Consider the following 23,768-nt stretch of genomic DNA (forward strand, 5'->3'; position numbering starts at 1 on the left):
TACACTGTATATTGACTCAAGCAAGCACATCAACATGCGTGTTATCAACAAATAATTTTCCATTTCTTATGTCCTGTATATTTTGCTTTTTTTTTGCCACCCTTGATTCCCTATCCCTCATCCTAAGTCTAATTTTTTAAAAAGAAGATCGTTTAGAATTAAAATATAAGTCATTATTGTTTAGAAACATTTCTCTATAAAAAATTGTAAGATTTCTTTCATTATTTTTTTACTGAACATATTTCATTTTCCTGATACCCAACTTTTTGTAATATTTTTTGCATTTAAAAAATGCTAACCGATATACTCTATACCTTAGAACTTTCCTAGAGATAATACAGTATTTGATGGATTAAAACTATGCCCCTATATTCTGATCATAGCTTTTCTTAATATAAATGTGTATATTCCTTTTGCTCAGAAGAGGAGACAATGCAATATGCTAGCTTATAGTTTCAAATAGCGCCAAGTGTTACTCATTAAGAATTTTCTCTGCAAATCATTACATACTATGAAATGCTAGGAAGGAATGTTCCCTTTCAGTATTGAAAAACAGTTTGCAACAAAACCTATGTAGTCCCTTGTCATTCCTGTAACAATTAAACACATAAAACAAATCTAATTAAAAGAAAGTCTTCCAAAACAACAAGCAGAAACAAAAACAAAGTAAATAAAATGAGTTCTTATAAATGGAACTTCTGGAATGCTTTTAAGTCATGTACTTGCTTATCATTCCCTGATTACTACTGGTTACTCTTCTCTTTCCCAATTTATCAATCCTACTGTTCTCTATTTCGGTACTCTCCTGTGATAACATTAGTCACCCACCAAATTCCACAACCCAAGAGCATTCAGACAGTGGTGACATGTACTATCTTCATTGCTCTGTATGATAAAGCAATTATGTTCTCCTGGTGTTATAAGAATTAACAAGACCAGATGTCATGCTTATTCCTGCCTCAGGATAATGGAATGGGAAGTGTACAAGTCACCTCAATCCATGCAATCTGAAAGATCACATGAATATCAAATAGAGAGGCATTACCTTTGGAAGGGTAATAAGGAAAGATAATGAGGCCGATTTGGGTGCTAACATATACTCTGATTTATTTAGCCACATGGGGTGTGCACTTGACAGAGAGACCGAGGGAGGAGAAAGCACTTCCCAGTGAGATGTGGTCACGCCTCGATCTCTTTTTCATCTCCTCATCCTATCAGGATTTGCAGTACACAGGTACATGCACTCCAAGTAGTTTTCTTTTCTTTTTTGAATTGCTAGATGGCATGTGTGCTTGCTGGGGAGACAGCGAAAGGGAGGAGAGAGAGGGAAAAAAAATAAGAAAACACTCACATGGGAAACGGCCAAGGTACCATCCCGCATTTCTTCCATCTTGGGATTTGGGGCCTGCATGCACACATGCCTGGCATGTTTATTAAGCTTCCAGATCAGGAACTGAAACAGGGCAGTCAGCCACGTGGGATCGAGCCTCCTTACCGACCATGCTACCAGGTGGCCCCCACCCTGTTTTTTAAGCCTTTGGGGCTGCTATTCAAACTGCTCAGTTGACCATGTGGGATTCAGCTCTCTTAAGTAGGAGGTCACAGGGCTGGCCTAAAACGTGCTTTTAAGCCAAATACTTCCATGAATGAATGAGGTCAAACTAGCCTGTTCGGCTTGGGCAGTGAAGTAAACACGCAGATGAAGCAGACCTATAAAAATATCATCTGTCAGCCCTGCAAGCAGGTCAGATGCCCTTTTTAGGAGACTCTGAACTGGCCTTGGAAAAGCAACAGAAAGGCAGAGGATTTGAAATTCTCTGTTTATCTTTGTGTCATAAATGTCATAACTGTCTATTTTGCTTGGGTTTCTAAAATCTGTCAGCTATTTTGACTTGCTGAATTGATGAATTAAGCAGAAAAGAACACCTAAGAGGAATCACATTTTCTAAAGGAGTCCAGGACTTTGAAAGAAATATAACTATGGAACCTAAAATTATATTAAGGAATTTCCCTAATGCCATAATTAAGAACTTGATTTAGTTCATTACACTGAACCAAATTCATTTTGTTTCCTTTGTTCCCGATTAAGGGCAGAGAGAATATTATGCAAATACAGTGGGTTGGAGATGATTTCCCTCGGCTTGTGCACACCATCTGTTTTTCCATGATAGAATTAAAAAGTTAGAAAATGGTAACAATGGAATAACATGTGTTCCCCAAATCTTGAAGAGCACTTTGAAATTTCTGGATGTAACAAGTAGTTTTCAAACTTATCATTTTACACAGTGGAAAAATATAGGTAGAGGATTATAAAGTGACATGGTCAATCAGTAAGTATAGCAATCGGTACAGATCTCTGGCTCGGTCCAATCTCTAGACACCTTCTTTCTTATTTATTTTTAATTTATTTTAGAGAGACTTTTGCTATAGGGTATGTGCACTCGCCGGAGAGACAGAGACAGAAAGCAAAAAATCACCCCCTGGGGGATGGCCATGCTGCAATCCCTTCTCCATTTTCATCTTGGGGTCTCGGGCACACATGTATCCAATGTGAGTTTTAAGCCGACTCTGGGACTTGAACCCACAGTCAACTACATGGGAGTCTACTGACAAAACCGTTATGCCATCTGTTGGTCCCTATGATACTTACTTTATTACAAAATTATTTCTTAATCTATAGTCCAACAGGATGATAGGATACAGCATATACTTAGTCCTTAAAATTGCCAAACAAGGGAACCAGCAGTTAGTGTAATGGCTATGTCGCTGGACTCCCACGTAGTCGACCGCGGTTCGCGTCCCGGACCCGGTGGCTTAAAACTCACGCCGGGCGCGTGTGCGTGCGTGCCCAAGATCCCAGGAGGAGAATGGAGGAGAAGGGATTGCGGCGTGACCATCCCCCCTGGGGGGTGATTTCTCGCTTTCTGTCTCTATGTCTCTCTCTGTCTGTCTGGCAAGCGCACGCGCCCTATAGTGAAAAAAAAAAAAAAAACTCTCAAAAAAAAAATTGCCAAACAAATATACAAAAAGAAATTTCAAAAAAAACCTGATGAGAAATATGAGTATATGCACATGATGGGGTGTGGGGTTTTCCTGAAGTTCATGAAAAATGTGTGAAAAAATCAGATTTCAAACTTTTTTTGCACCAAAATAAACTCATACTATAATGCTATTTTTCCATAAACTTTTTGAAGCCCTCTTACATTTCACCAAAGTGAGAGGTGGGGGTGGGGACAGAATCCAGTTTTTATAACAATATTTTTTACTTTGTGAGCATGATTTTTTTTAAAGTAGCTGGGACATGACGTGAACTAGAGCAGGTTTTTTTTTTTTTTTTTAAAGTTTCTATTGATCATTTTACAAGATGGAAAGCTATTCTAATACAAATGGCATGTTTAGAGAGGATTAAAACTGATTTTTAAAGCACAAGTGAATTTCTGGATGATCTTGGTATCAGGCTTGTTGGGCAATTTTCATTCATTCTGCCTAAGAAGTGAATAAGCAGCTGCCCTGGGTTTTGCTGCCTGAAGGCCCACCATGCCTGGCTGAATACTGGAGGGTGGGTGGGCGGCCTCACCTTCTGCTTTGGGACTCTCAGACCTCAAGGTCAAGAAGGGGCCCCTGAGTAAAGATCCAGAGATTAGAAGCAGCATAAGCACAGATAGGTCCATGCCTGCCCTGTGCACCATGAGGCTGCTCACCAGCCCCTACCTCCACCTCTACCTATGTCCCCTGCATGACCCCAACTAGTGACAAGCCTGCTCTGCTCAGACCTTACATTTGCAAAACAGAGATCTGTCAGCCTCGATGGGGTGCCTCGAAGATTAAGTAAAAAAATACATATAAAGCATTTGATCTTATGCAAACAACCATGCTCAATACAGATTTGTTTTGTTTTTTAACTGCATTTAAAAATTGTGGTAAAATATACATAAAATTGATCATTTTAGCCTTTTTAAAAAGTTCTTTCTTTGTTTCTCTTTAATTTGCCAAGGGATGTATAAGTTTGCTGGAGTGAGACAGACAGGGAGAGAAGGACAGTGAGAAAGTATCCCCTGTGGGGAATAGCCACACCGTCATCCTTCCTTCTCCATCTCTTCCCTCTTTTTGAGATTCTGAATGCACACACACCTGGTGTGTTTCTCAAGCTGCCAGGACCACGACTCTAACCATGCAGTCTGCCATGTGGGACCCAGCCATGCCACTGCTGGCCCAGAACTTTTATTTATTTCTTCCACGAAAGAGAAAGACACTCCCAAAAGCATCCCCAAGCTACAGTCCGCCTGTCTCAGCTTACCTGGGATCACGGGTGTGTATGCACGTGCAGTGTGCACAGGGAAGTCCCGAGATGTGAACTTAGGACCTTTCCCCCATGGGTCCAGTTGCATTACCACTGCACCACTGCCTGACCCTCACTTTAGCCATTTCTAAGTGCCCAGTGCAGTGGCATTAAGTACATTCACCTCGTTGATTGGATAGCTATCATCGCTGTCCATTTTCCTGAATTTTTTCATCTTTTCCAAATGAAGTTGTGTACCCCTTAAACAGTACTCTCTTCCATTCTCCCACCCCCAATTCCCCAAATAGAAACATCATTCTGCTTTCTGTCTCTATAAATTTGACTGCTTTAGGGACGTCACGTAAGTGGAATCATGCAACAGCATTTGTCCTTTCGTGTCTGGTTTCTTTCACTTAGCATACTGTCTTCAATTTTAACAACACTTTGAATGCCTGGTATATGCTGCTAGATCAGAGACAGTTCCAGAAAAGTCAGGCATCCAACTCAGCTGTAGACATTAACCAATATATATTTACTGAACCAAAACATAGATAGTGTACCAGTAATGACACATTATTCAAACTTAAGGAGACTTATTACCCTGAAGCTTAATGAAAGCTGTTCTTTGTTGAGTCTTTCAATAGTCCCCACTGACTAGCTGTTACACCTGCAGTACCACATCCCTCAAGTCATGTAGGAGCAGTCAAACGGAGGCTCTCCTGAGCACCCTGAACCCTGTTACACTTCCCATAATATCTTAAGAATTCCTACCTTTATCTGAAATACGAGAAGAGAGGACAGGTTCAAAGTCTTTTTTTTTTTTTTTGGAGAGATTTTCACTGTAGGGCGCGTGCGCTCGCCAGACAGACAGAGACATAGAGACAGAAAGCGAGAAATCACCCCCCAGGGGGGATGGTCACGCCGCAATCCCTTCTCCTCCATTCTCCTCTTGGGATCTTGGGCACGCACGCACACGCGCCCGGTGTGAGTTTTAAGCCACCGGGTCCAGGACACGAACCGCGGTCGACTACGTGGGAGTCCAGCGACATAGCCATTACGCTAACTGCTGGTTCCCAAAGTCTTTTTAAAATATGGGACTGGCAGGTGGCATGGTGCTTTAGGGTGCTGGACTCCCATACCCAATGGTGGTTCCAGTCCTAGACTTGGCAGTTTGCTTTCTCACTTTCCCTCTCCAGTCAAATTAAAAATAAACAAATAAATAAAAATAAATAGTTAATATAAAGAATTCTTTAAAAATAGGATCTTTGACTGAGCTCAAATTTAGCTCACATAACCATTTTGGGACTCCACATGTTAGCTTCTGTGCAAAAATGTATAGGTCTTAATTATATCATTTAAAAAAGACAGTTGACAAATTTATTCTCCAGTTTTGGCACCCAAGGAAAAAAATACATATACATACACATTCTACAAATATGTGCATCTATTTATATATACCATGTATTTATATATGTTTATCTCTCTAGTGGAGACATTCATGATTCTTTATTCCTCGATATCTGCATAGTTGCACACTTTCTCTTGTCATGCTATCCAAGTAAATAGCCATTGACCCCACAACAGAGACCACATTTAACTTCACCTGAGTAGTACCAACATATCCCATGGTTGAGTAATGAGTGTTTGGGGCAATAACATGAGGTTACTTTTCATGCTGGTATATTTGGTGCCTATACGAGCTTCTTCAAAAAACACCCAAACATCAAATTAGCATTCATCATTCACAGCCCATGTAAAAGCTCAGAAGCTACGCTACTTGTGATGCTCAAAATCCGCTGATGTGGAACTTAGCCTTGAAAGATTCCTTCCAAGTGTTTTCATTGAACATTAAACCTTATTATACTAAGGCATAAAAATGGCCATAAATCTGGACCCTGCAGGAAGGATCTTGGGCTTATCAGGTTTCATGCTGTAAGACACACCTATGTGGTTAAAAATGTAATGTTAATATTAAATGTACAGTCTTCGTGCAATTGCTAGGGCTTCATAGGAAAGACAGTAGTACAAACAGCTATTCTGAAATGCTCCAAGTTTCTTGCATTGCCTCTATGGGTCTTTGCAATCACCCACACAGAGTGGAGAGAGAAGAATGTTGACCTTCATTTTGGGTGAAAACATAAGCCTTGAGATGTTCATCAGGCTGCTCTAAAACTAAGAAAGCAGTGCTAGAATCAAGAGTAACTCTTGTTCTTCTCCTTTAAGTGCACTGAGATATGTTTATTCTATCGATGTTCTCAAATTAAAGCCATTTTTTTTGGTCCCTGAGTAACGACAAGAAAGAATGGTACAGACTCGGCTTTGTAAGACACACTCATATCGGCAGTAAACCCTCCGCCTGCAGCACCTCTGCTTTATGTGCTGGTTAAGAGGTAAGGATCTTAGATATGATTTCAAGTGCCACATTTTTTTCTTCTCTGATGCCTAAATACCACTCACAGGTAACAACGCTACAGAACTGGACAAAGGTCTAAAGGCAAGTAATTACTATGTGTGGGATTAACAAATGACATAATGTTTGTTACAGTAAGTAGTTCCCTTACCAAGAAATAGTACAGAAAATTTCAGTTCTCCCACTGTGACAGAAAGGGGAGCCCCCTAGGAAGCCCTAAGGATCTATGATCCTAGGAAGCCCTAAGGATATATGGTCCCTTCCAGGCCCTCATAGCCCTGAATCACCGAAAACCTGAGTCTGTGCTGCTCGTGACAATACAAAAATCTATGAACCTGGGAGTGAGATGGAATACATATTTCTATGACTACACCTTGAGTAAGATACGGTCTTTTTCTTATTCTGTGTAATAATTATTAGCTCTCTGTCAAAAATAAGTTAGATATCTGAATAAAATCAAAAGATTTTTTTCCACCTTCCAAAACAGAAGCTTAATCTTGGGACTAGTCTACTTTGGTAATTTATGTTTTTAAAGAGAGATTTTTGCTATACGGAGATGTGCTTTCTGGAGAAACGAAGAGAGAAAGTGAGAAATTTTACCCTGGGGGGGAAGATCACACCACAGTCTCTTCTTCCTCTCAGGATTTTGGTCATGCACGCGCACGTGCCTGGCATGATTTTTAAGTCACCGAGTCTGGGCCTGGAACCATGGTCACCCAGTGGGAGTCCAGTGCCCCACCCACCTGTTGGTCTCTACTGTTGCTTTTTAATTATAGTAATATTCTGTTTTCTCAAAGTATGCCTAGCAATGCCAACAGACTGTTACAATATAAATTTCAGGTAAATTTATACAAAAGGAAATATTTAGATAGTTGGATAGACAGGAGAAGAGCTACTCTTCATATATAATAAAACTAACATTTTCATCTACATTCGGGAAGCCAAATAATTTACACAGAAATACAAACATTCAGAAACATTTGCCTTCACCAGTAATCTACTAAACAGAAATTAAAGCAATGTTGAGTAATTGATTACATTTGAAGCAATGATTAATATCTAATGTTGGGTACATGATGATGAAGTTAGTATACTGATAGTATTGACAGTGTTAGTGGGTGGAATAATTTTGAAAAGAGATACCGAAGGCATAGCCAGAGATCCTAAGAATATTCAAACTCACCCACTATGCAAAAAATTCCACATCTGAGAATTTATCTCAGATTATTTAACATAGCCAATAACTGTATGCTCAAAATGGTATTAGAGACTTATTTAGCTATACAAATAAAATTACAGAATGAACCTAAAAGCCCAAAAATGTAACCAGGTTTTTTGTTTTTTCTTTTTTTTTTTTTCACAAACAAGGGCAAATTTGTATAATGTTACGTTCTAATGTGATTTTTTTTGAGAATTATTTAATTTGGGACCAGCAGTTAGTGTAATGGTTATGTTGCTGAACTCCCATGTAGCCGACTGCAGTTCAAGTCCCGGATCCGATGGCTTAAACTCACGCCGGGTGCATGTGCACGTGTGCCCAAGATCCCAAGGAAAATGGAGGAGAAGGAATTGTGGCGTGGCCATCCCCCCAGGGGGTGATTTCTCGCTTTCTGTCTCTCTGTCTCTCTCTGTCTTTCTGGCGAGTGTACATGCCCTATAGCAAAAACCTCTCTAAAAAAAAAAAGAAAAAGAAAAAAAAAAGAATTATTTAATTTAATTTAATTTGATCAGAGAAGGACAGAGTGAGAGAGAGAGAAAGAGAGACAGAAAGTGAGAAAGCAAGCCGCCAGGTCCAGGACTCGAACTGTGCCATGTGAGAGTGCAGCACCCTCAATCATCATGCCACCTGCCGACCCCAGTGTTGTAACGTGATTAAACAGAGATCTCAAAATAATGCTGAAAGAAAAAGTCAGGATCCACAATAGCCTGTATGCTACAATGACAGCTATAAAAATATGTAATGAGGTATCCAGACAGTTCATGAAAAATGCACATTATTAAAAAAATTATGCATGAATTTCAAAAATTCATTTGCACCAAAATAAACTTGTACTTCAATTCCATTTTTTCACTAACTTTTTAAAGTACCCTCATAGGCTAAAGAAGACTTAGAATGCAACAGTACAAACTTTGGGATGCAGTATTTCATATATTTTATTAAAATATTACACATTTGAATAAAAAAATTGACTGAGAAAGATGAGATTGTAGGGTGACCCTATATTCACATTTCCTTTTAGTATTTCTTGTACTTTAATAGTAATTCCTTTTAACTAATTATTTTGATGAGTAAAGCACTTTTCCAAGTTTTGTCAAATTAAAAATTAAAAATAAATTTGCAAATCTTTCAGAATTACAGAAAATGACCTTGTCCATAAACTGTTCTCTAAGGCATGGTGAAGTCAAACTGGCCGGTACCTCTAGGTGACGAAGCCAGCATCCCTTACACCAGGTTTTAGTAACCTCATTCTTCCATTTAAATATGGATTCTATCAGAGCCAGCAGGTGGCAGAATGGCTACATAGCTGGACTCCTGCGTAGTCAACTTCGGTTTGAGATCTGGCGGCTTCAAACTCATACCAGGCGTGCATATGTGTGTGTGTGTGCCTAAGATCCCAAGAGGAGAATGGAGGAGAAGGGATTGCTGTGTGGCAACCCCCCTGGGGGGTGATTTCTCACTTTCTGTCTCTCTGGTGAGCGCATGCACTCTATAGCAAAAATCTCTCTTAAATAAATAGATAAGGATTATACCTGAAAAGTGATAAAGAACCCTGAAGCCTTAGCCCATCACTGGTTTTATAATATATGAAATATACAGACACATGTCAACATCCTCTTTTAAAAGAAAAACTATTTTACAAGAGAAAGGTAAGGAGAAAGAAAAATCATCTCCAAATGACTACACTTAATATTTAACCTTCATCATCTTTTTTGTTCTCCTGTTCTTGTTCCCATTCAGAAGCTCTCGTTCTTTACCGTTTGGGAACTGAGACCACTTTGAGAATTGCCTGATACTAGAAAATGGTCACGTTTCTAGACGAAAAATGTGCACTAGTTTGGGAGGGACTCGTTTTCCTCTCCCAACCCTTTGATTACAGCTCCCGGATAATCAGGAATCTCCTTTCACAAACTTATTCTTTCATCTCTTTCTTTTTCTTCAACATGCCAATAAAAAGCAACTCCTCACATTGATTGTGCTGATGCTTTGTTAGGATAAAACACAGAACAAGTGATCTGCCTATCAGAGACATCACAGAAAGTGTTGCAAGGCACGTGTGTCCCTCTAACAACTGTGCAGGCACTGTGGTAAGCAGTACACATATCCTCACAGCTTATATGCACCCTGATTAAAAACTAAAGTCACTGGGCCAGCCGAGGGGTGCAGCAGTAACGTGCTGCTCAGTCCAAGTTATCTGTATGGGAGAGCTTAGACCAGCCAGACGTGCACCCATTATCCTGGCTGGCTGGGAAGGCTGAGGTGGATGACTGTATGAAACCATGTTCAGGGTGTCTGTCTCTTTCTCACTCGGAAAAAAATAACAAACAAAAAACCTTAATCATTCTAACAAAAATCCATGTAGTTATAGTCCTCTTTGAACATAGGTGTTAGTAAAAATGAGCAGTGTGGGGGCTAGCATGTGGCCTGGAGGCCAAGGCCCTGAATCCCACATGGCCAGCTGTGCTGTGATTTGAGTCCTGGACCCGTCGGCTTGAAAGACATACCGGGCACCTGTGAGAGCAGAAGAGAGGAGAAGGGATTGTGGTGTGGCCAACCACGCCGGGGGTAATTTCTCACTTTCCCTCTCTCTTTTTTCTTCTGTGAGTGTACACTCCCCACACTCTATGGCAGAAAACCAAAATAAAAAATAAAGAGAGAGAGAGAGAGGGACTTAGCCATGCCATAGGAGACAAAATATCTAGACTTGGAGAAGGAGTTATACTTTAAAAAGATAAACATGCCTATGTAGATTCCTCGTAATACCTCGAGATCAGAGTGAAATTAACTGTCGCACAAATTATTCGTGTGGCTATTTTAGAATCCTATAGATTGCCATTTCTATTAAAGAACTGTGACATGATTATGCCCAGCTTTATTGCTCAAAATATTTGAAATGACCAGTGGAATACAGAAGTCATTTTATGTCTGATAATACTGATGGGAATCGGGAACATTTATGCAAAGTGATATTCCCAGAGGTCCCTCTAAACCAACATGGATGGAACAATTTTGAAGCTAAACGTGAGTGGCACTGGAAGAGTTCAGAATCTTGAGCGGAGTATCTAATGCACGAAATCTTTCATAATTAGGGTATAAACTGCCAAGCGTGTTACAGCCTATGGGAATAAAACTGTGATATACAAAATTTCATGGAGGTCAACACTAGGAGGGGAATTCTGCATCTTTAAAACACTAAAAGTAAACTTCAGAAAAGACCATCGAAATCACACCGACTAGGCAAAGTATGTAAGAGTTCGCTGACTGTGCCGATGCTTTGTTATGATACATCGCAGAACAGGGATTGCCAGATACTGACTCCAAGATTGTTTTCTCTATGAAATTAAATTCAGAGTAGATTGGAACAACTAGAAGCAAGAAAGGCAACTTCAAAAGATTTTTTTTTTTTAGACAAGATGCAGTTTTACTGATTTAAAAGTATTTTCGTGTCCCATGAACACTGATGTCTGTCACCTTTTGATTTTTATATTTACAAGCTCTTGTTTAATGTTATATTCTAGAGTTTTTTCTGCAAGCCTTCCTTAGAAAGACACTAATGATATTATCTACTCTTCAAAAGCTCTAAACCGAATCCTAAGATCCCACAGCCAGTCCTTGTGTAGAAACGCGCCGGCCTTAAGAATTTTAAACTTCCCAAGTCCCACGTCTATACATCCTTAAATTCAAAGAAAACTTTTTTTTCTTAAATTCAAAAATGGAAGTGACACACAGCAATACAATTGTAATTTCCCACAACATAGGATGTCAACACATCTTGATTCACACAGGAAGGACTCAGAAATAAAAATAGCTCATGGATAGGCTGTCAAAATGATCCGCAAGGCAACAAGTACTTATTTACAGCTGGAAAAAGCATTTCCATTTTCCGCTAAGTTTCTCTGCTTTCCTTTCCCCTCCATCCCCCTGTTACTAAAATGATCTCAGTAAGATACCAGCGTCTCAGTTTTATTTGCTGAAACCCTCTCAACATTTAAGTAACAGCGCGATGCGTGACAGCCCTTCTGGTAAGTTATGGAAATCTTTTATAAAGAGGAAAGCAAGTAACATGCTTTTCTCTGGAACTCCTTAACAGTGCAGTACACGTTTGCCTGCTCTGAATCACACCGTGCGTCTGGTCTGCGTCCCTCCCTGTGTGCTTACCCCAGAAAAAATGCGTTTAGTTTGAGGAGACAGGAGCCGTCTGTCAAGCATGCTAGACCAGTTCCGAGCGGGCCCAGCACTCCAGCGGGAATACGCTTCACAGGGGCGAGGACTCAGTGTAAGGGAAAGTTAAGGTCTCGCTTTGCTGAAGAGCATATCAACTGCTTTCCTTTCCTTAACCAGTAAAAAAAATAAAAAGAAATTCTTCAGATTACAACAGCTCTCTGTTCCAGAATCACTAGAGCACTAGATTGAAGAGCCCATCAAAGTCAATTAGCAAACGCAAGTGGGCGGGTCTGTTTCAACTTTGAATGACGTCAGCTGGCTCGCAGGAGAGACGCCTGCTAACGTGTCAAGGCAAAGTAACTTCATTAATATCAGATGCCGGCTTCCCAGCAGCGCTTGCTGCAACAGTGTTTAAAGATACTTTCTTCAGTAAAGTACAATATATTGCACAACGTGCAAAGGCTGTTAGCAGCCAAGACACTACTGTCCTGTAGAAGTATGGAATAAAAGTGAAAACATTTTTCTAGTCCCACTCAGTGAAGAAATGTGCTCCCTTTTGCATACAACAATTGATATTTTTTTAGTAGCCTTTCAAGTTCTCTATATGAAAAATAATACTTTTCCACACTCAAGTATTACTTGGGTAAATTAATTTTATTCACAGTAAAACTTTCATCAAAAGACACCGTTACAAAGTGAAACAATAACCACAGTTCTCTGAGAGCGTGTTTGCAATGCACACAACCAGAAATTGCTATCTGCAAAATAGGAAGAAGTGAATAAATAAAAGACTCACAACTGAAAACAATATGGGAAACAAAGGACCTGAATAAAATGTGAAAGAGAAAATTCTAGTGACCAATCAACAGGGTAAAATACTTCACTACTAATGAGGAAATACAAACAAAGTTAACAGTTTACAACTTCACACCCATTAGAGGGAAAACATTTAAGAAATCTGAAAGTAGTAGACTTTGATGAGGATTTCAAACAGTAGTTGGCAAGCAACAGCCACTTGTTTTGTATAACCTATAAACTAAGAATGTGTTCTGCATTTTTAAATGCTTGGAATAAAAATTAAAAGCATGATGGTATTCTGTGACACATAAAAATAACCTGAGGGCCAGCCTGAGGCATGGTGATTAAGGCTGTTGGATCCCTCAGGGCTGACTGTGTTTCAGTTCCAGACCTGGTAGCTTAAATGCACCAGGCACATGTGCCCCAGGTCCCAAATCCAAGAGGAGAATGGAGAAGGGATTGTGGCATGGCTATGCCACCCCTGAGGAGGTGCTTTCCCTCTCTCTCTCCCCCCACTGAGTGCACCTGCCTTATAGAAAATTTAAAATAACATGAAATTCAAATCAGTTTTCTAAAATAAAGGTGTATTAAAACATAGAAACATGCATTCACATTTGTGTTCTAAATTCTATTTATTTGGGGGCTGGCAAGTGGTATGGTGGTTATGGCGCTGGACTCCCACATGGCCAACCATGGTTCAAGTCCTGGACCTGGAAGTTTGCTTTCTCACTCCCCCCTCCTCCATCAAATTAAAAAAAATAATAAAACACAATTAAATAAGTAATTTTTCAAAAATTATTTTTATTGGTTCTGAGAGAGGAGTGAGCACTTAAGTCTAGGACCTTTTCTATAATACATGGGTCCTGTTGCATTAATAATGCATCATCACCTAGCCCCCATTTATGTATTATCCATGGCTGCTTTTGCGCTACAATAAAAGAGTTGAGTAGTTGGGAGAGAGACCATGCAGCTCACAAAGACTTGTTTCCTGTGCAGCCCTTCACAGAAAAGATTTGTCAACCCCAATGCAGAGCAACTTTTTTTATTTTTTTTAATTTTATTTATTTTATTTTTTTGGAGAGGTTTTTGCTATAGGGCGTGTGCGCTCGCCAGACAGACAGAGAAACAGAGAGACAGAAAGCGAGAAATCACCCTTAGAGAAAGATAGCAAGAGAACAATAGAGAGGCAGGACGTTAGTGAGAAAGAGATATGGCTTATTACCTGTTGGTGATGACATGTATAGTATTCTCAACTGGATTGGTCTGAGAAGTATTTCATGATGGGTGAAGTCTTTTTACAAGCAAAATGAGAAATAGTGATTGACTGTTTTTAAAAAAATAATTAGAATAATAATAATAATGGTTGGGGAAAACATAGAAAAGATATTGAATGTTGAAGCAGGGAGATTAATGTCTCTGTATTGACTGACATGCATGGCATTCTCTTTTGAAAAAGCAATGTAATACACTGTAGAGTTATATGTAATCCAATGTAATATAAACAAGATTATGATGATAATAAAAATTTTTTAAAAAGCTAAATAAGTAACCAAAAAAAAAAGAAAGTGAGAAATCACCCCCTGGGGGGATGGCCTCGCCGCAATCCCTTCTCCTCCATTCTCCTCTCGGGATCTTGGGCACGCATGCACACGCGCCCGGCGTGAGTTTTAAGTCACCAGGTCCGGGACGCAAACCGCGGTTGACTACATGGGAGTCCAGCGACATAGCCATTACGCTAACTGCTGGTCCCAATGCAGAGCAACTTTCATCCACCATGGTGGGAGTGTAAGTTGGTATAGTGCTTTTGAGTTATTTTATTTATTTTTTTTTTGGAGAGGTTTTTGATATAGGGCACGTGCACTCGCCAGAAAGGCAGATGGAGACAGAGAGACAGAAAGTGAGAAATCACCCCCCAGGGGAGATGGCCACACTGCAATCCCTTCTCCACCATTCTCCTCTTGGGATCTTGGGCACACATGCACACGTGCCTGCCCTGAGTTTAAGCCTCTGGGTCTGGGACTAGAACTGCGGTCAACTACATGAGAGTCCAGCAACATAGCCATTACGCTAACTGCTGGCCCCTTGAGTTTTTTTTTAAACAAATTATTTTATTTAACTTTATTTGTTTATTTATTTTAATTTGACCATGGAGGGAATAGAGTGAGAGAATGAGAGAGAGAAAGCAAACTGCCATGTTTGGGGCTCGAACTGCAGTTGGCCATGTGGGAGTCTAGGGCCCTTAACCACCATGCCACCTGCTGGCCCCCAGTGTAGTAGAGATTTAGCAGGATATGGTGCAGTTGTGGATGCATTTGCCCTCAGACTCAGGATCCTACTCCTGAGTACATATCCAAAGAAACTCTCACGTGGGCATGCAGCATGTATAAAACTGTCCCCAGCAACTTCAGGAGTCATAGTGAAAAACTGAAAAGCTAAATGCATATTAATAGAAAACTACACAAATAAAGTTAAGAATAATATTAAGGAGTGAAAGGGAATCTAGAAGTTAACTATATGAGTAAATTACCATAAATACAGTAACAGTGAAAAAAAAAAAAAAAAAGAGGGTAGGGAACCTTGACAGGCCTTAGGAATTTTTGTGTAAATGGTTTAAAGTTTATTTATTTACTGAAGAGGGAGGGGAAAGAGATTGGGAGGTGGAGAGAGACCAAAACTCCTAACAGGGTCATTAACACACCTTGATCCTTTCCCCTCCCACAAAGGCCTTCTAGCCAGGCTCAAGAGTACACCTCACCTGGCACGTTACCGTCATCCCGGGAACCAAGCCCAGAGGCTTTCCAGGTGCCTCCAGGATCAGGAAGTTCCTTACTGCCTGTGCCACTAAGCTGGACCCTCCTTGCAGTTTTGACTTGCACTTCGCTGATAAAAATGACACTAAGTCCATTTTCATGTATCTGTAGGCCATTTGAGTGATTTCTTCGGAAACACATCTATTCAGATCCTTAGCTCATTTCATGACTAGGTTATCTGTCTTTTATTTATTTATTTTTTTGGACTGTGTGAGTTCCTTTTGCATTTTGGATATTAACCCTTACCAGACAAATGATTTGCAAACATGTTCTCCCCATCTATTGGCTCCCTTTTCATTTGATAATTGCTTCCTTTGCTGTGCAGAATCATTTTAGTTTGATATCGTCTACATGTTTTGTTGTTGTCTGAGTTTTTGGTGTAATATCCAAAAAAATCATTTCCATAGCAGTATTGAGGAGCTGTCCCCCATAACGACATAGGCGGAAAGCTCAGCTTTTGAGTTTTTTAGTTTAAGGTCTCATATTAGATCTCTAATCCATTTGGAGTTGATTTTTGTGTTTGATGTAAGCTAAGGGTCCAGTTTTATCAACATGTATGTATGTATCAAAGGAGCAGAAGGTGACATCGTGGTTAAGGTGCTGGACTGCTGCATGGCGAACTGCAGTTTCAGTCTCAGACCTGGTGGCTTGAAAAGTGACGCTGGGCATGTGTGTGCACACCCCAAATCCCAGGAGGAGAATGAAGGAGAAGGGACTGCGGCATGACCATCCTTCTTTGGAGGGGGAGGTGGGGTGGTGATGTCTCACTTTACTGTCTCTCTCTGGCAAGCACACGCACCTTATGGCAAAAAAAAAAAAAAAAAAAAAAAAAAGAAGAAGAAACAAACCTTAAAAAAAAATCATGCTGTACATTTCAATTATATGCAATCAAAAAAACGATGACATAATTTGTATCAAGTTTGAAAGTATACAAAATACTGTACACATTTTGTAGGTGCCAAAAGTATAAAAATAGATATGAAAATGGGTTCAAATCTAGAATAGTGATTATGTCTGGAGAGAAGTATATTTGAAAGGGTTAATGGTGGAGAGGGAGCAACTTTATAAGTGATACTCTGTCTTGTTTTTTAGATTAGACTCTACCTACATCATGGGCCACTCGGTTATTTTCTATGCTTTCTATTCTGAAATAATTCATAATTAATAAATGTCTAAAATTAAGAAAAAACTGTTCCAAGAACAATGATACAAAAAGTGCCAAATCATCATAGAGGCACAGAAAGGTTTATGAGACACTTTCACTCTATAGCAAATAGGCAAGACAGAGGAAAGTAACAGTAGAACACCAATTTGTTTTCATAATTATTCCACTATGAAAAATATTTAGAAAAAGCAGATTGTTAGGTAGTGATTTGAAAGTATTTTTTCCTTTCCCTTTTAAAAACTTTAGTATTTTCAAACTTCTCACAGTGGGTTTACATGAGAAGACTTCAAAAAGTTTGTGGAAAATAAAAGTAAAATAGAATTATTTGGGGTCAGAAGATGGTGTGGTGATTAAGGTACGAGACTTCCTTATGTCTGATGGTGGCTCAAGTCCTAGACTTGGTGGCTTGAAAATCACACCAGATATGTGTACATTCATGCCCAAAATCCTGAAAGGAGAACAGAGAAGAAGGGACTGTGGCATGGCCATACCCCCCTGGGGGGAGTGATTTCTCACTTTACCTCTCAGTGTCTCTGTCTCTGGCAAGTTCACAGGCCCTATGAAAAAAACCTAAAAAAAAAAAAAAAATTACAACTATTGGGTCAGCTGGTGACATGGCAGTTAAGATTGGATCCCACATGGTTGATGGCAGTTTGAGTCCCAAATCTGGTGGCTTGAGAAAAGTGCCTGGTACATGGTGCACATGCCCAAAATTTCGAAAGAAGGGAGAAACAGTGGTAGCGTGACGATCCTCTCTGGGGGAGGAGGTGTTTTCTCACTCAATCTCTCTCTCTCTCTGGCAAGCACACACACCCTCAGACAAAAAACAAAACAAACAAAAAACTTCTGCTCATCTAAAGATACTATGAAGAGAATGAGAAGACCAGCCACAGAATGGGAGAAAATATTTGAAAACAAGTATCTGATAAAGCACTGTTATCCAAATACACTTACACCCGGGAACAGCAAATGGTTTGTAATGGTTACATTGCTGGACTTCTACATGGCCTACTGTGGTTCAAGTCCCAGACCCGGTGGCTCCAAACCAATGCCAGGCACATTTGCATGCATGTCCAAAATCCTAAGAAGAGACTGGAGAAGAAGGGACTGCAGTGTGGCCATCCCTCTTTGGGGGTGATTTCTCTGTCTCTTTGGGGGTGCTTTCTGTCTCTGTCTCTCTCTGGCAAACGCTCACACCCTATAGCAAAAATCTCTCTTAAAAAATAAAATAAAAACTCAATGAGTAAAAATCATGAAGCTCACCAGAGATGTACAGATAGAAAATGACCATATGAGAAAATACGATTATTTTGATGCAAAAGATAAAATGAAATCCATGTATACTTTTCCTAATATGTATTTTCCATGAACTTTTTGAAGACTGCATTTTACTTTTTTTTTTTTTGGAGAGGTTTTTGCTATAGGGCGTGTGAGCTCGCCAGACAGACAGAGAGAGACAGAGAGACAGAAAGTGAGAAATCACCCCCCCAGAGGGGATGGCCATGCCGCAATCCCTTCTCCTCCATTCTCCTCTCGGGATCTTGGGCACACACACGTGCCCGGCGTGAGTTTTAAGCCACGGGTTCTGGGATGCGAACCGCTGTCGACTACACAGGAGTCCGGCGACATAGCCATTATGCTAACTGCTGGTCCCAAGACTACATTTTACTTTTTCAACTACAAAAAATTTTTTTGTAAGTGTATACTAGGCAACCAAAGATTACCTAATTTTCTAGGAAAATCAGAAACCTTTGTTTAACTCATTACTTACTATAGGTTAGGCTACTTTATATCTCTGTGAGGGTAGACACTAACTTGTAGAAAACTGACAGAAATACAGCCGAATATGTCCAGAAGAAACTAATTTGCCTAGTAGAAATGCAAATGATGGCTACTCTGTGTGAAAAACAACCTCCTTAACTATTGTTCTGTTGCTCTGTGGAACATGGACTAGTTTTGTATCTAACAATCTTAGCCTGGGATGCTTTCTTTCAATGACTACAAGTACTTATCTCTCTCCCATACTCTTTTAAACTGTCACTATTGTTTTGCTGGTCCCCTCACAGATTTAAAAAAACAAAATATCTTGGGAGTGGGAGGGAGGGGATCAGGAAAAAACAAACAAAACATTTAAATGGACACAAAAATTAAAAGATAACTGTTGATGATAATATATATGGCAATATCTTTGACTTGACTAATAAGCACTGTACTTATGCTGAAAAAGAATATTGTACATTGTAAAGATGAACAGTGATTAAATGTAAATTAAAAAAAAGAGAGGTCCACAAAGTAAAAGAAAATATTTTGGGCTCATAATTTCTTCTATATTTAATTAAAGGAAATGTTCTGAAATTTTGGAAAAATTATACTTGACATCGATTTAAATGTAATTTAAATTGATAGTTTCTTTCTCTTTATATTATTGGTAGTTTTTTGAGCCCAGCTCACTTTCATTTGTAATGCCAGTAAAATTTATTTATAATTGAAAAATGTTAATAAGCAGTAATTATTTCAGGTAAGCAAAAAACAAACAAACAAACAAACTGGCATTTGAAAAAAAAAGGGTAAGGATGGAAATTCTGAATGGAATGTAAGAGAATTTTTCAATCTTTTTTCAAGTTTCTATAAACTTTCTAACACTAAAAACAGTCTACATTTTTTGTTGTTGGTGTATGTTTATCATTGTTCCACACATGAACCAGAATATTTGCTTGCTCTCACCTGTGACTGAGTTCTACTATATTTTGTTGAGGTCTTGGAAACAGCATGAAGAGAAAAGCTGAATAGAAATTAAGGAGGAACTGCACAGATCAATGAGAAATAGACACCGAACAGTGAGAAATCAGAAAGGGAATAAGTTGCCTGCAGTACAAGAAGTGTTAGACTTTAGGTGAGAGCTAGTTTGTCATGCCAGAAACCAGAAGAAATAAGAAATCCAACACAACGTGCCAGTGTTCAGAAAATAGAAAAAGGAAGGCAGCTAATTTAGGGAACGTTAATTCCTGGCTTTGACTGTACAAAGCACGCGCGCATGTGAATGCAGATAAAATCAGTGTTGCATAAAAAAATAAAATAAAATACATAGCCAGGTTATAAAATAAATATTTGAAAATAATACGTTCTACATTATTTTCTTGGCATGAAGTATGCGTGTGTGTGTGTAAATATATATATTTTATATATGTATATTATATTATATATATGGTTATAATTCATTTCGATTGTTGAGAATTGGGAAATAAGGGGAAAAAAATCACCACCACCAACAACACTTATCCTTGCCATCTGTCAAGTTCTAATCTATAAAAAGGGGGAAAGACTTCAAAGGATAATTGTCAGGATTACATAAAACATCTAGTACACATCTGGCAGATCAGAGCTTCCAAATAAATGTTCATTTCTTTTGCTCTAACTCCGTGATTCTCAACTGGGGGTGATTTCCCCCACAGCAACACTGAGCAATGTCAAGAGTGCTACCGCTGAGGGTTGTGGGTATTTATTGGCATCTAGTGGGCAGAGGTCAGAGATGCCACTCGACATCCTCACGTACAGGAAGTTCCCCCAGGACAACTCTTCAGCTGAACAGGCCCGTAGTGCTGAGACTGAGAAGCCTTGCCATAACTGCAGGTGCCCTTTCCATCAACCCTGCTGACGTGAAGTGTTGTCAGCGATAACCCAAGATGACAAAACGTCACTTTCCAATTTTTTGCTACATCCACTTCAGGTTGACTGAAAGCGAGAGAGGGATTGCAGAGGAATTGGGGAGGCACAGGAAAATCACAGCATGGTGAAATTGGAGTATCTCAAAACAGCCCCTAAGCACTCAGCCAAGTGCCAGGTTACTCTGTGGTTGCATGCAAAATCCACTGAGGGCACTGGAGTACCTGGGTGTCCGGTTTCAGAGGGAAGAAGATGAGGTTATGGAGTCCCGACCACCATTCATGACACCACTAACCATTTGCCTTACCTGTTTCCAATTCCCTTCTCCTGCACCCACTCCACTCCCAGGTGGTCTTTCCTAACCTGTGAAAAAGCCTTAATAAAAATGGCCAAGTAACTAGAGAACCCATGGAGTGCTGTTTTTGTACCTAAAGGTGCATATGTTCTCTAATCTGAAGAGAAGGGTTCATTTGAGTGTTACCTTTGTATTCGTTTTTGTTATTATCTATCTAGACAAGCAAAGGGCAGGCAGGAGAGCCTCAGTAATTCTGAATCTTCAGTCCAGACCACTTTCCCATTTGTTGTTTTAAACTTTAAAATAGCAGCAGACCTTTCTGGATGGGGAGCTGGCGGCCAAAATATAAATATGTTGCCGGGAGACACAGACACACAGACACACACACACACACACAGAATGCAGAATTTTGGAGGTTACATGCTTCAAGTGGTCAGTCCAGACTTCAAAGTCCAGACTATTTATCCAACAAGTCAGGATTGTGAAAAATTCCGTTGCTCACACCCTAGCTTAGAGCTTATGCATCCCTCGTGTCATTTTCGCTTACAAAAGGCCATGATATGTGTACAAATATGGACAATTATAGTATGCGTTCGCCAGACAATGAATCACAAGAGCCAAACAAAACTCTAGCGTGTGTGTAGGGACGAAGACTCACATGTGTTTTTTTTTGGTAAATAACAGCCAAACACATCATTTTCTCAAGGAATAAAAACAGGAAACTATTTCGCATGCCATAGTGAAAAAACAATATGCTAACAGTCACACACACTCATTGAGTTTTTTTCCCCACATCATTTATGTTGTTATGATCAGAAAAAAATGTTTTTGCTTCATGTAACAAAATTTCCAACAGGACTATTGGTCGTTGACAGAGAAGAGTACGGGAAAGAACAAAACAATTTAGTCTCAAGTCTGTACTATCCAGCCCAAATAGTTGTGATATGGAATTTCCTCCACTTTTTTTTTTTGTTTGTTTAGCTTATTTCTTCTGAGAGAGAAGGAGAGACAGGAAGGAGGTGGGGAAGGGAGGGAGAGTGGAAGGAAGGAAGGATGGATGGATGGACGGAAGAAAAAGACAAGCATCACTCACAAGGCCCCCACATTGCAATCCTGCCCTGCCTCAGCCAGCCTGGAATGCACGCACACACACACACACACGCACACACACGCACACACACACACACACGCACACACACACGCACTGTTGAGGGTGGGGTGGGGGAGTCCCAGGGCACAAACCCAGGACCTCTCCCTTGTGGGTCCAGTTGTGTCACTGCTGTACTGGCTTCTTCCTTTCTAATTTGTACTCCCCTAAATAGCCCACGACCAACTCCACCCCCAATTTATCCAGCTGCAGATGAAGTGAGAACTTTCCTTCAAATAAGAGTCACTCGAATAAATGAAGCCCCTTTTCCATTTCACAAAAATGTCAGCAGTGGAGAGAATGTAGTTGGGTTTTTGTTCCTTTTCTCCCCTTGATGAAATAGTTGTTTTTAAACATAGTAGGGTCATTATCATTCAGAGCTTGCATAGGTTGACAATTACCTTTCTAAAGATAGCACATTACATTCAACCATTCCACAATAACCAACCATAAGAATTAGAAAAGCCCATCCTGGGGACCAGCAGTTAGCATAATGGCTATGTCACTGAACTCCTATGTAGTTGACTGCAGTTTGAGTCCCGGGCCTGGTGGCTTAAACTCATGCCAGGTGCATGTGCGTGCATGCCCAAGATCCCAAGAGGAGAATGGAGGAGAAGGGATTGCGGTGTGGCCATCCCCTCTTGGGGGTGATTTTTCACTTTCTCTCTCTCTCTGTCTCTCTGGCAAGTGCACGCACCCTATAGCAAAAACCTCTCCAAAAAAAGAGACCATCTTACCAATCCCCATTGTTGGATGAGATAGACTTTACAATGAGTATTGTTATTAAGGAAGAGGCCCAGTAATTTTTTCTGTATCAAAGCTTCCACATCAGACAATTCTCCAAGAAACAGAAGGAGAGACTGTTTGGGAGACTCCTCTGACCTCATGCCTCCCCCCAACCCCCATGGATCTGTTCTATCGTAAATTTGAGAGAAGCACAGCTTGTCATTTGTTGGTACTTGCGTCCTGCATTTAATATGATAAAAACCCTCTTTCCATACCATTAAAGCCAATTAAATGCCTTTCCAGTATTAACTACAAAAGAAGAGATAGCTTTCTGTAATTGTTGAATGAATCTGTGTAATTGAGTGGATTATGTATACATAATGCTTTCTTATTTATCCTTATTACAATCACGACTGAATTATTCAATATAAGACAGTGCTGGGGATTAGGAAAGTCCCATAAATTGCGGGCTGTCTGCCACTGTGTCTTTGAGATACCCTCTCTCAACACGTTTTTTTAAATCTTTCTCCTAGCCCTTCTCCGTCCTGCTCTCTGAAGAGTTTTTTTCTTAAAAATTCTTCAGTTCTCATCTATGTTAAGTCCATAGTCCTGGATTTCCTACACTTCTGTGAGATAGGAATGTCCTAAGTTGTCTAGCCTCAGATTCTTACATTTAATGGCAACTAGATGCCTCCAAATCTCAGTCTTTAATTACAATTTCCAGCAGGCTTCTAAATCCTTACGTGCCCTTGGAATCACTGGTGATTCTTTCCTTACAGCCTGGTCTTCCAGTAAATTCCACCTCCTGTGCCGTGTCTACCAAAACCTCATCCTCAAGTCCTGTCCACTCTCGATCCTAATCATCTTCCAGATCTAATCTTGTCACCTCTCTCATGACTACCCTCCATAACATAGCCACTAACTCATCTCTTGACCACTGTCCAGTTTCCACGGAGCAAACAAAGTCGTCTTTAGAAGCTCAGAGTGCTGCTTAACATCCTCTAATCCTTTTGTGCTGTGACTGGGAGAACTGCAGCCTGATCTCTGGTTTCATCTCCCCTCAGCAGCCATCTTGGCCCTCCTCTCTCCTCA

General features: G+C 40.0%; 1 protein-coding gene across 2 annotated transcripts in view; it reads right to left on the reverse strand.

Moving 5' to 3' along the window:
* Positions 1–23,768, reverse strand: part of CACNB2 (calcium voltage-gated channel auxiliary subunit beta 2) — a 287,947-nt gene that overhangs the window by 191,799 nt on the left and 72,380 nt on the right. The window contains exon 1 of one of the 2 annotated variants that reach the window (XM_006159732.3): positions 12,067–12,305. The exons of the other annotated variant lie outside the window; for it this stretch is intronic. Within the exon in view, the coding sequence (XP_006159794.1) occupies positions 12,067–12,117 (51 nt within the window). The 5' untranslated portion in view covers positions 12,118–12,305. Of the gene's footprint in view, positions 1–12,066; positions 12,306–23,768 lie in introns of those variants that run through there. 2 annotated transcript variants of the gene reach the window in all.

This window comes from Tupaia chinensis, unplaced genomic scaffold (genome assembly GCF_000334495.1).
Source record: "Tupaia chinensis unplaced genomic scaffold, TupChi_1.0 Scaffold000647_1, whole genome shotgun sequence".
Taxonomy (NCBI): Eukaryota; Metazoa; Chordata; class Mammalia; order Scandentia; family Tupaiidae; genus Tupaia; species Tupaia belangeri.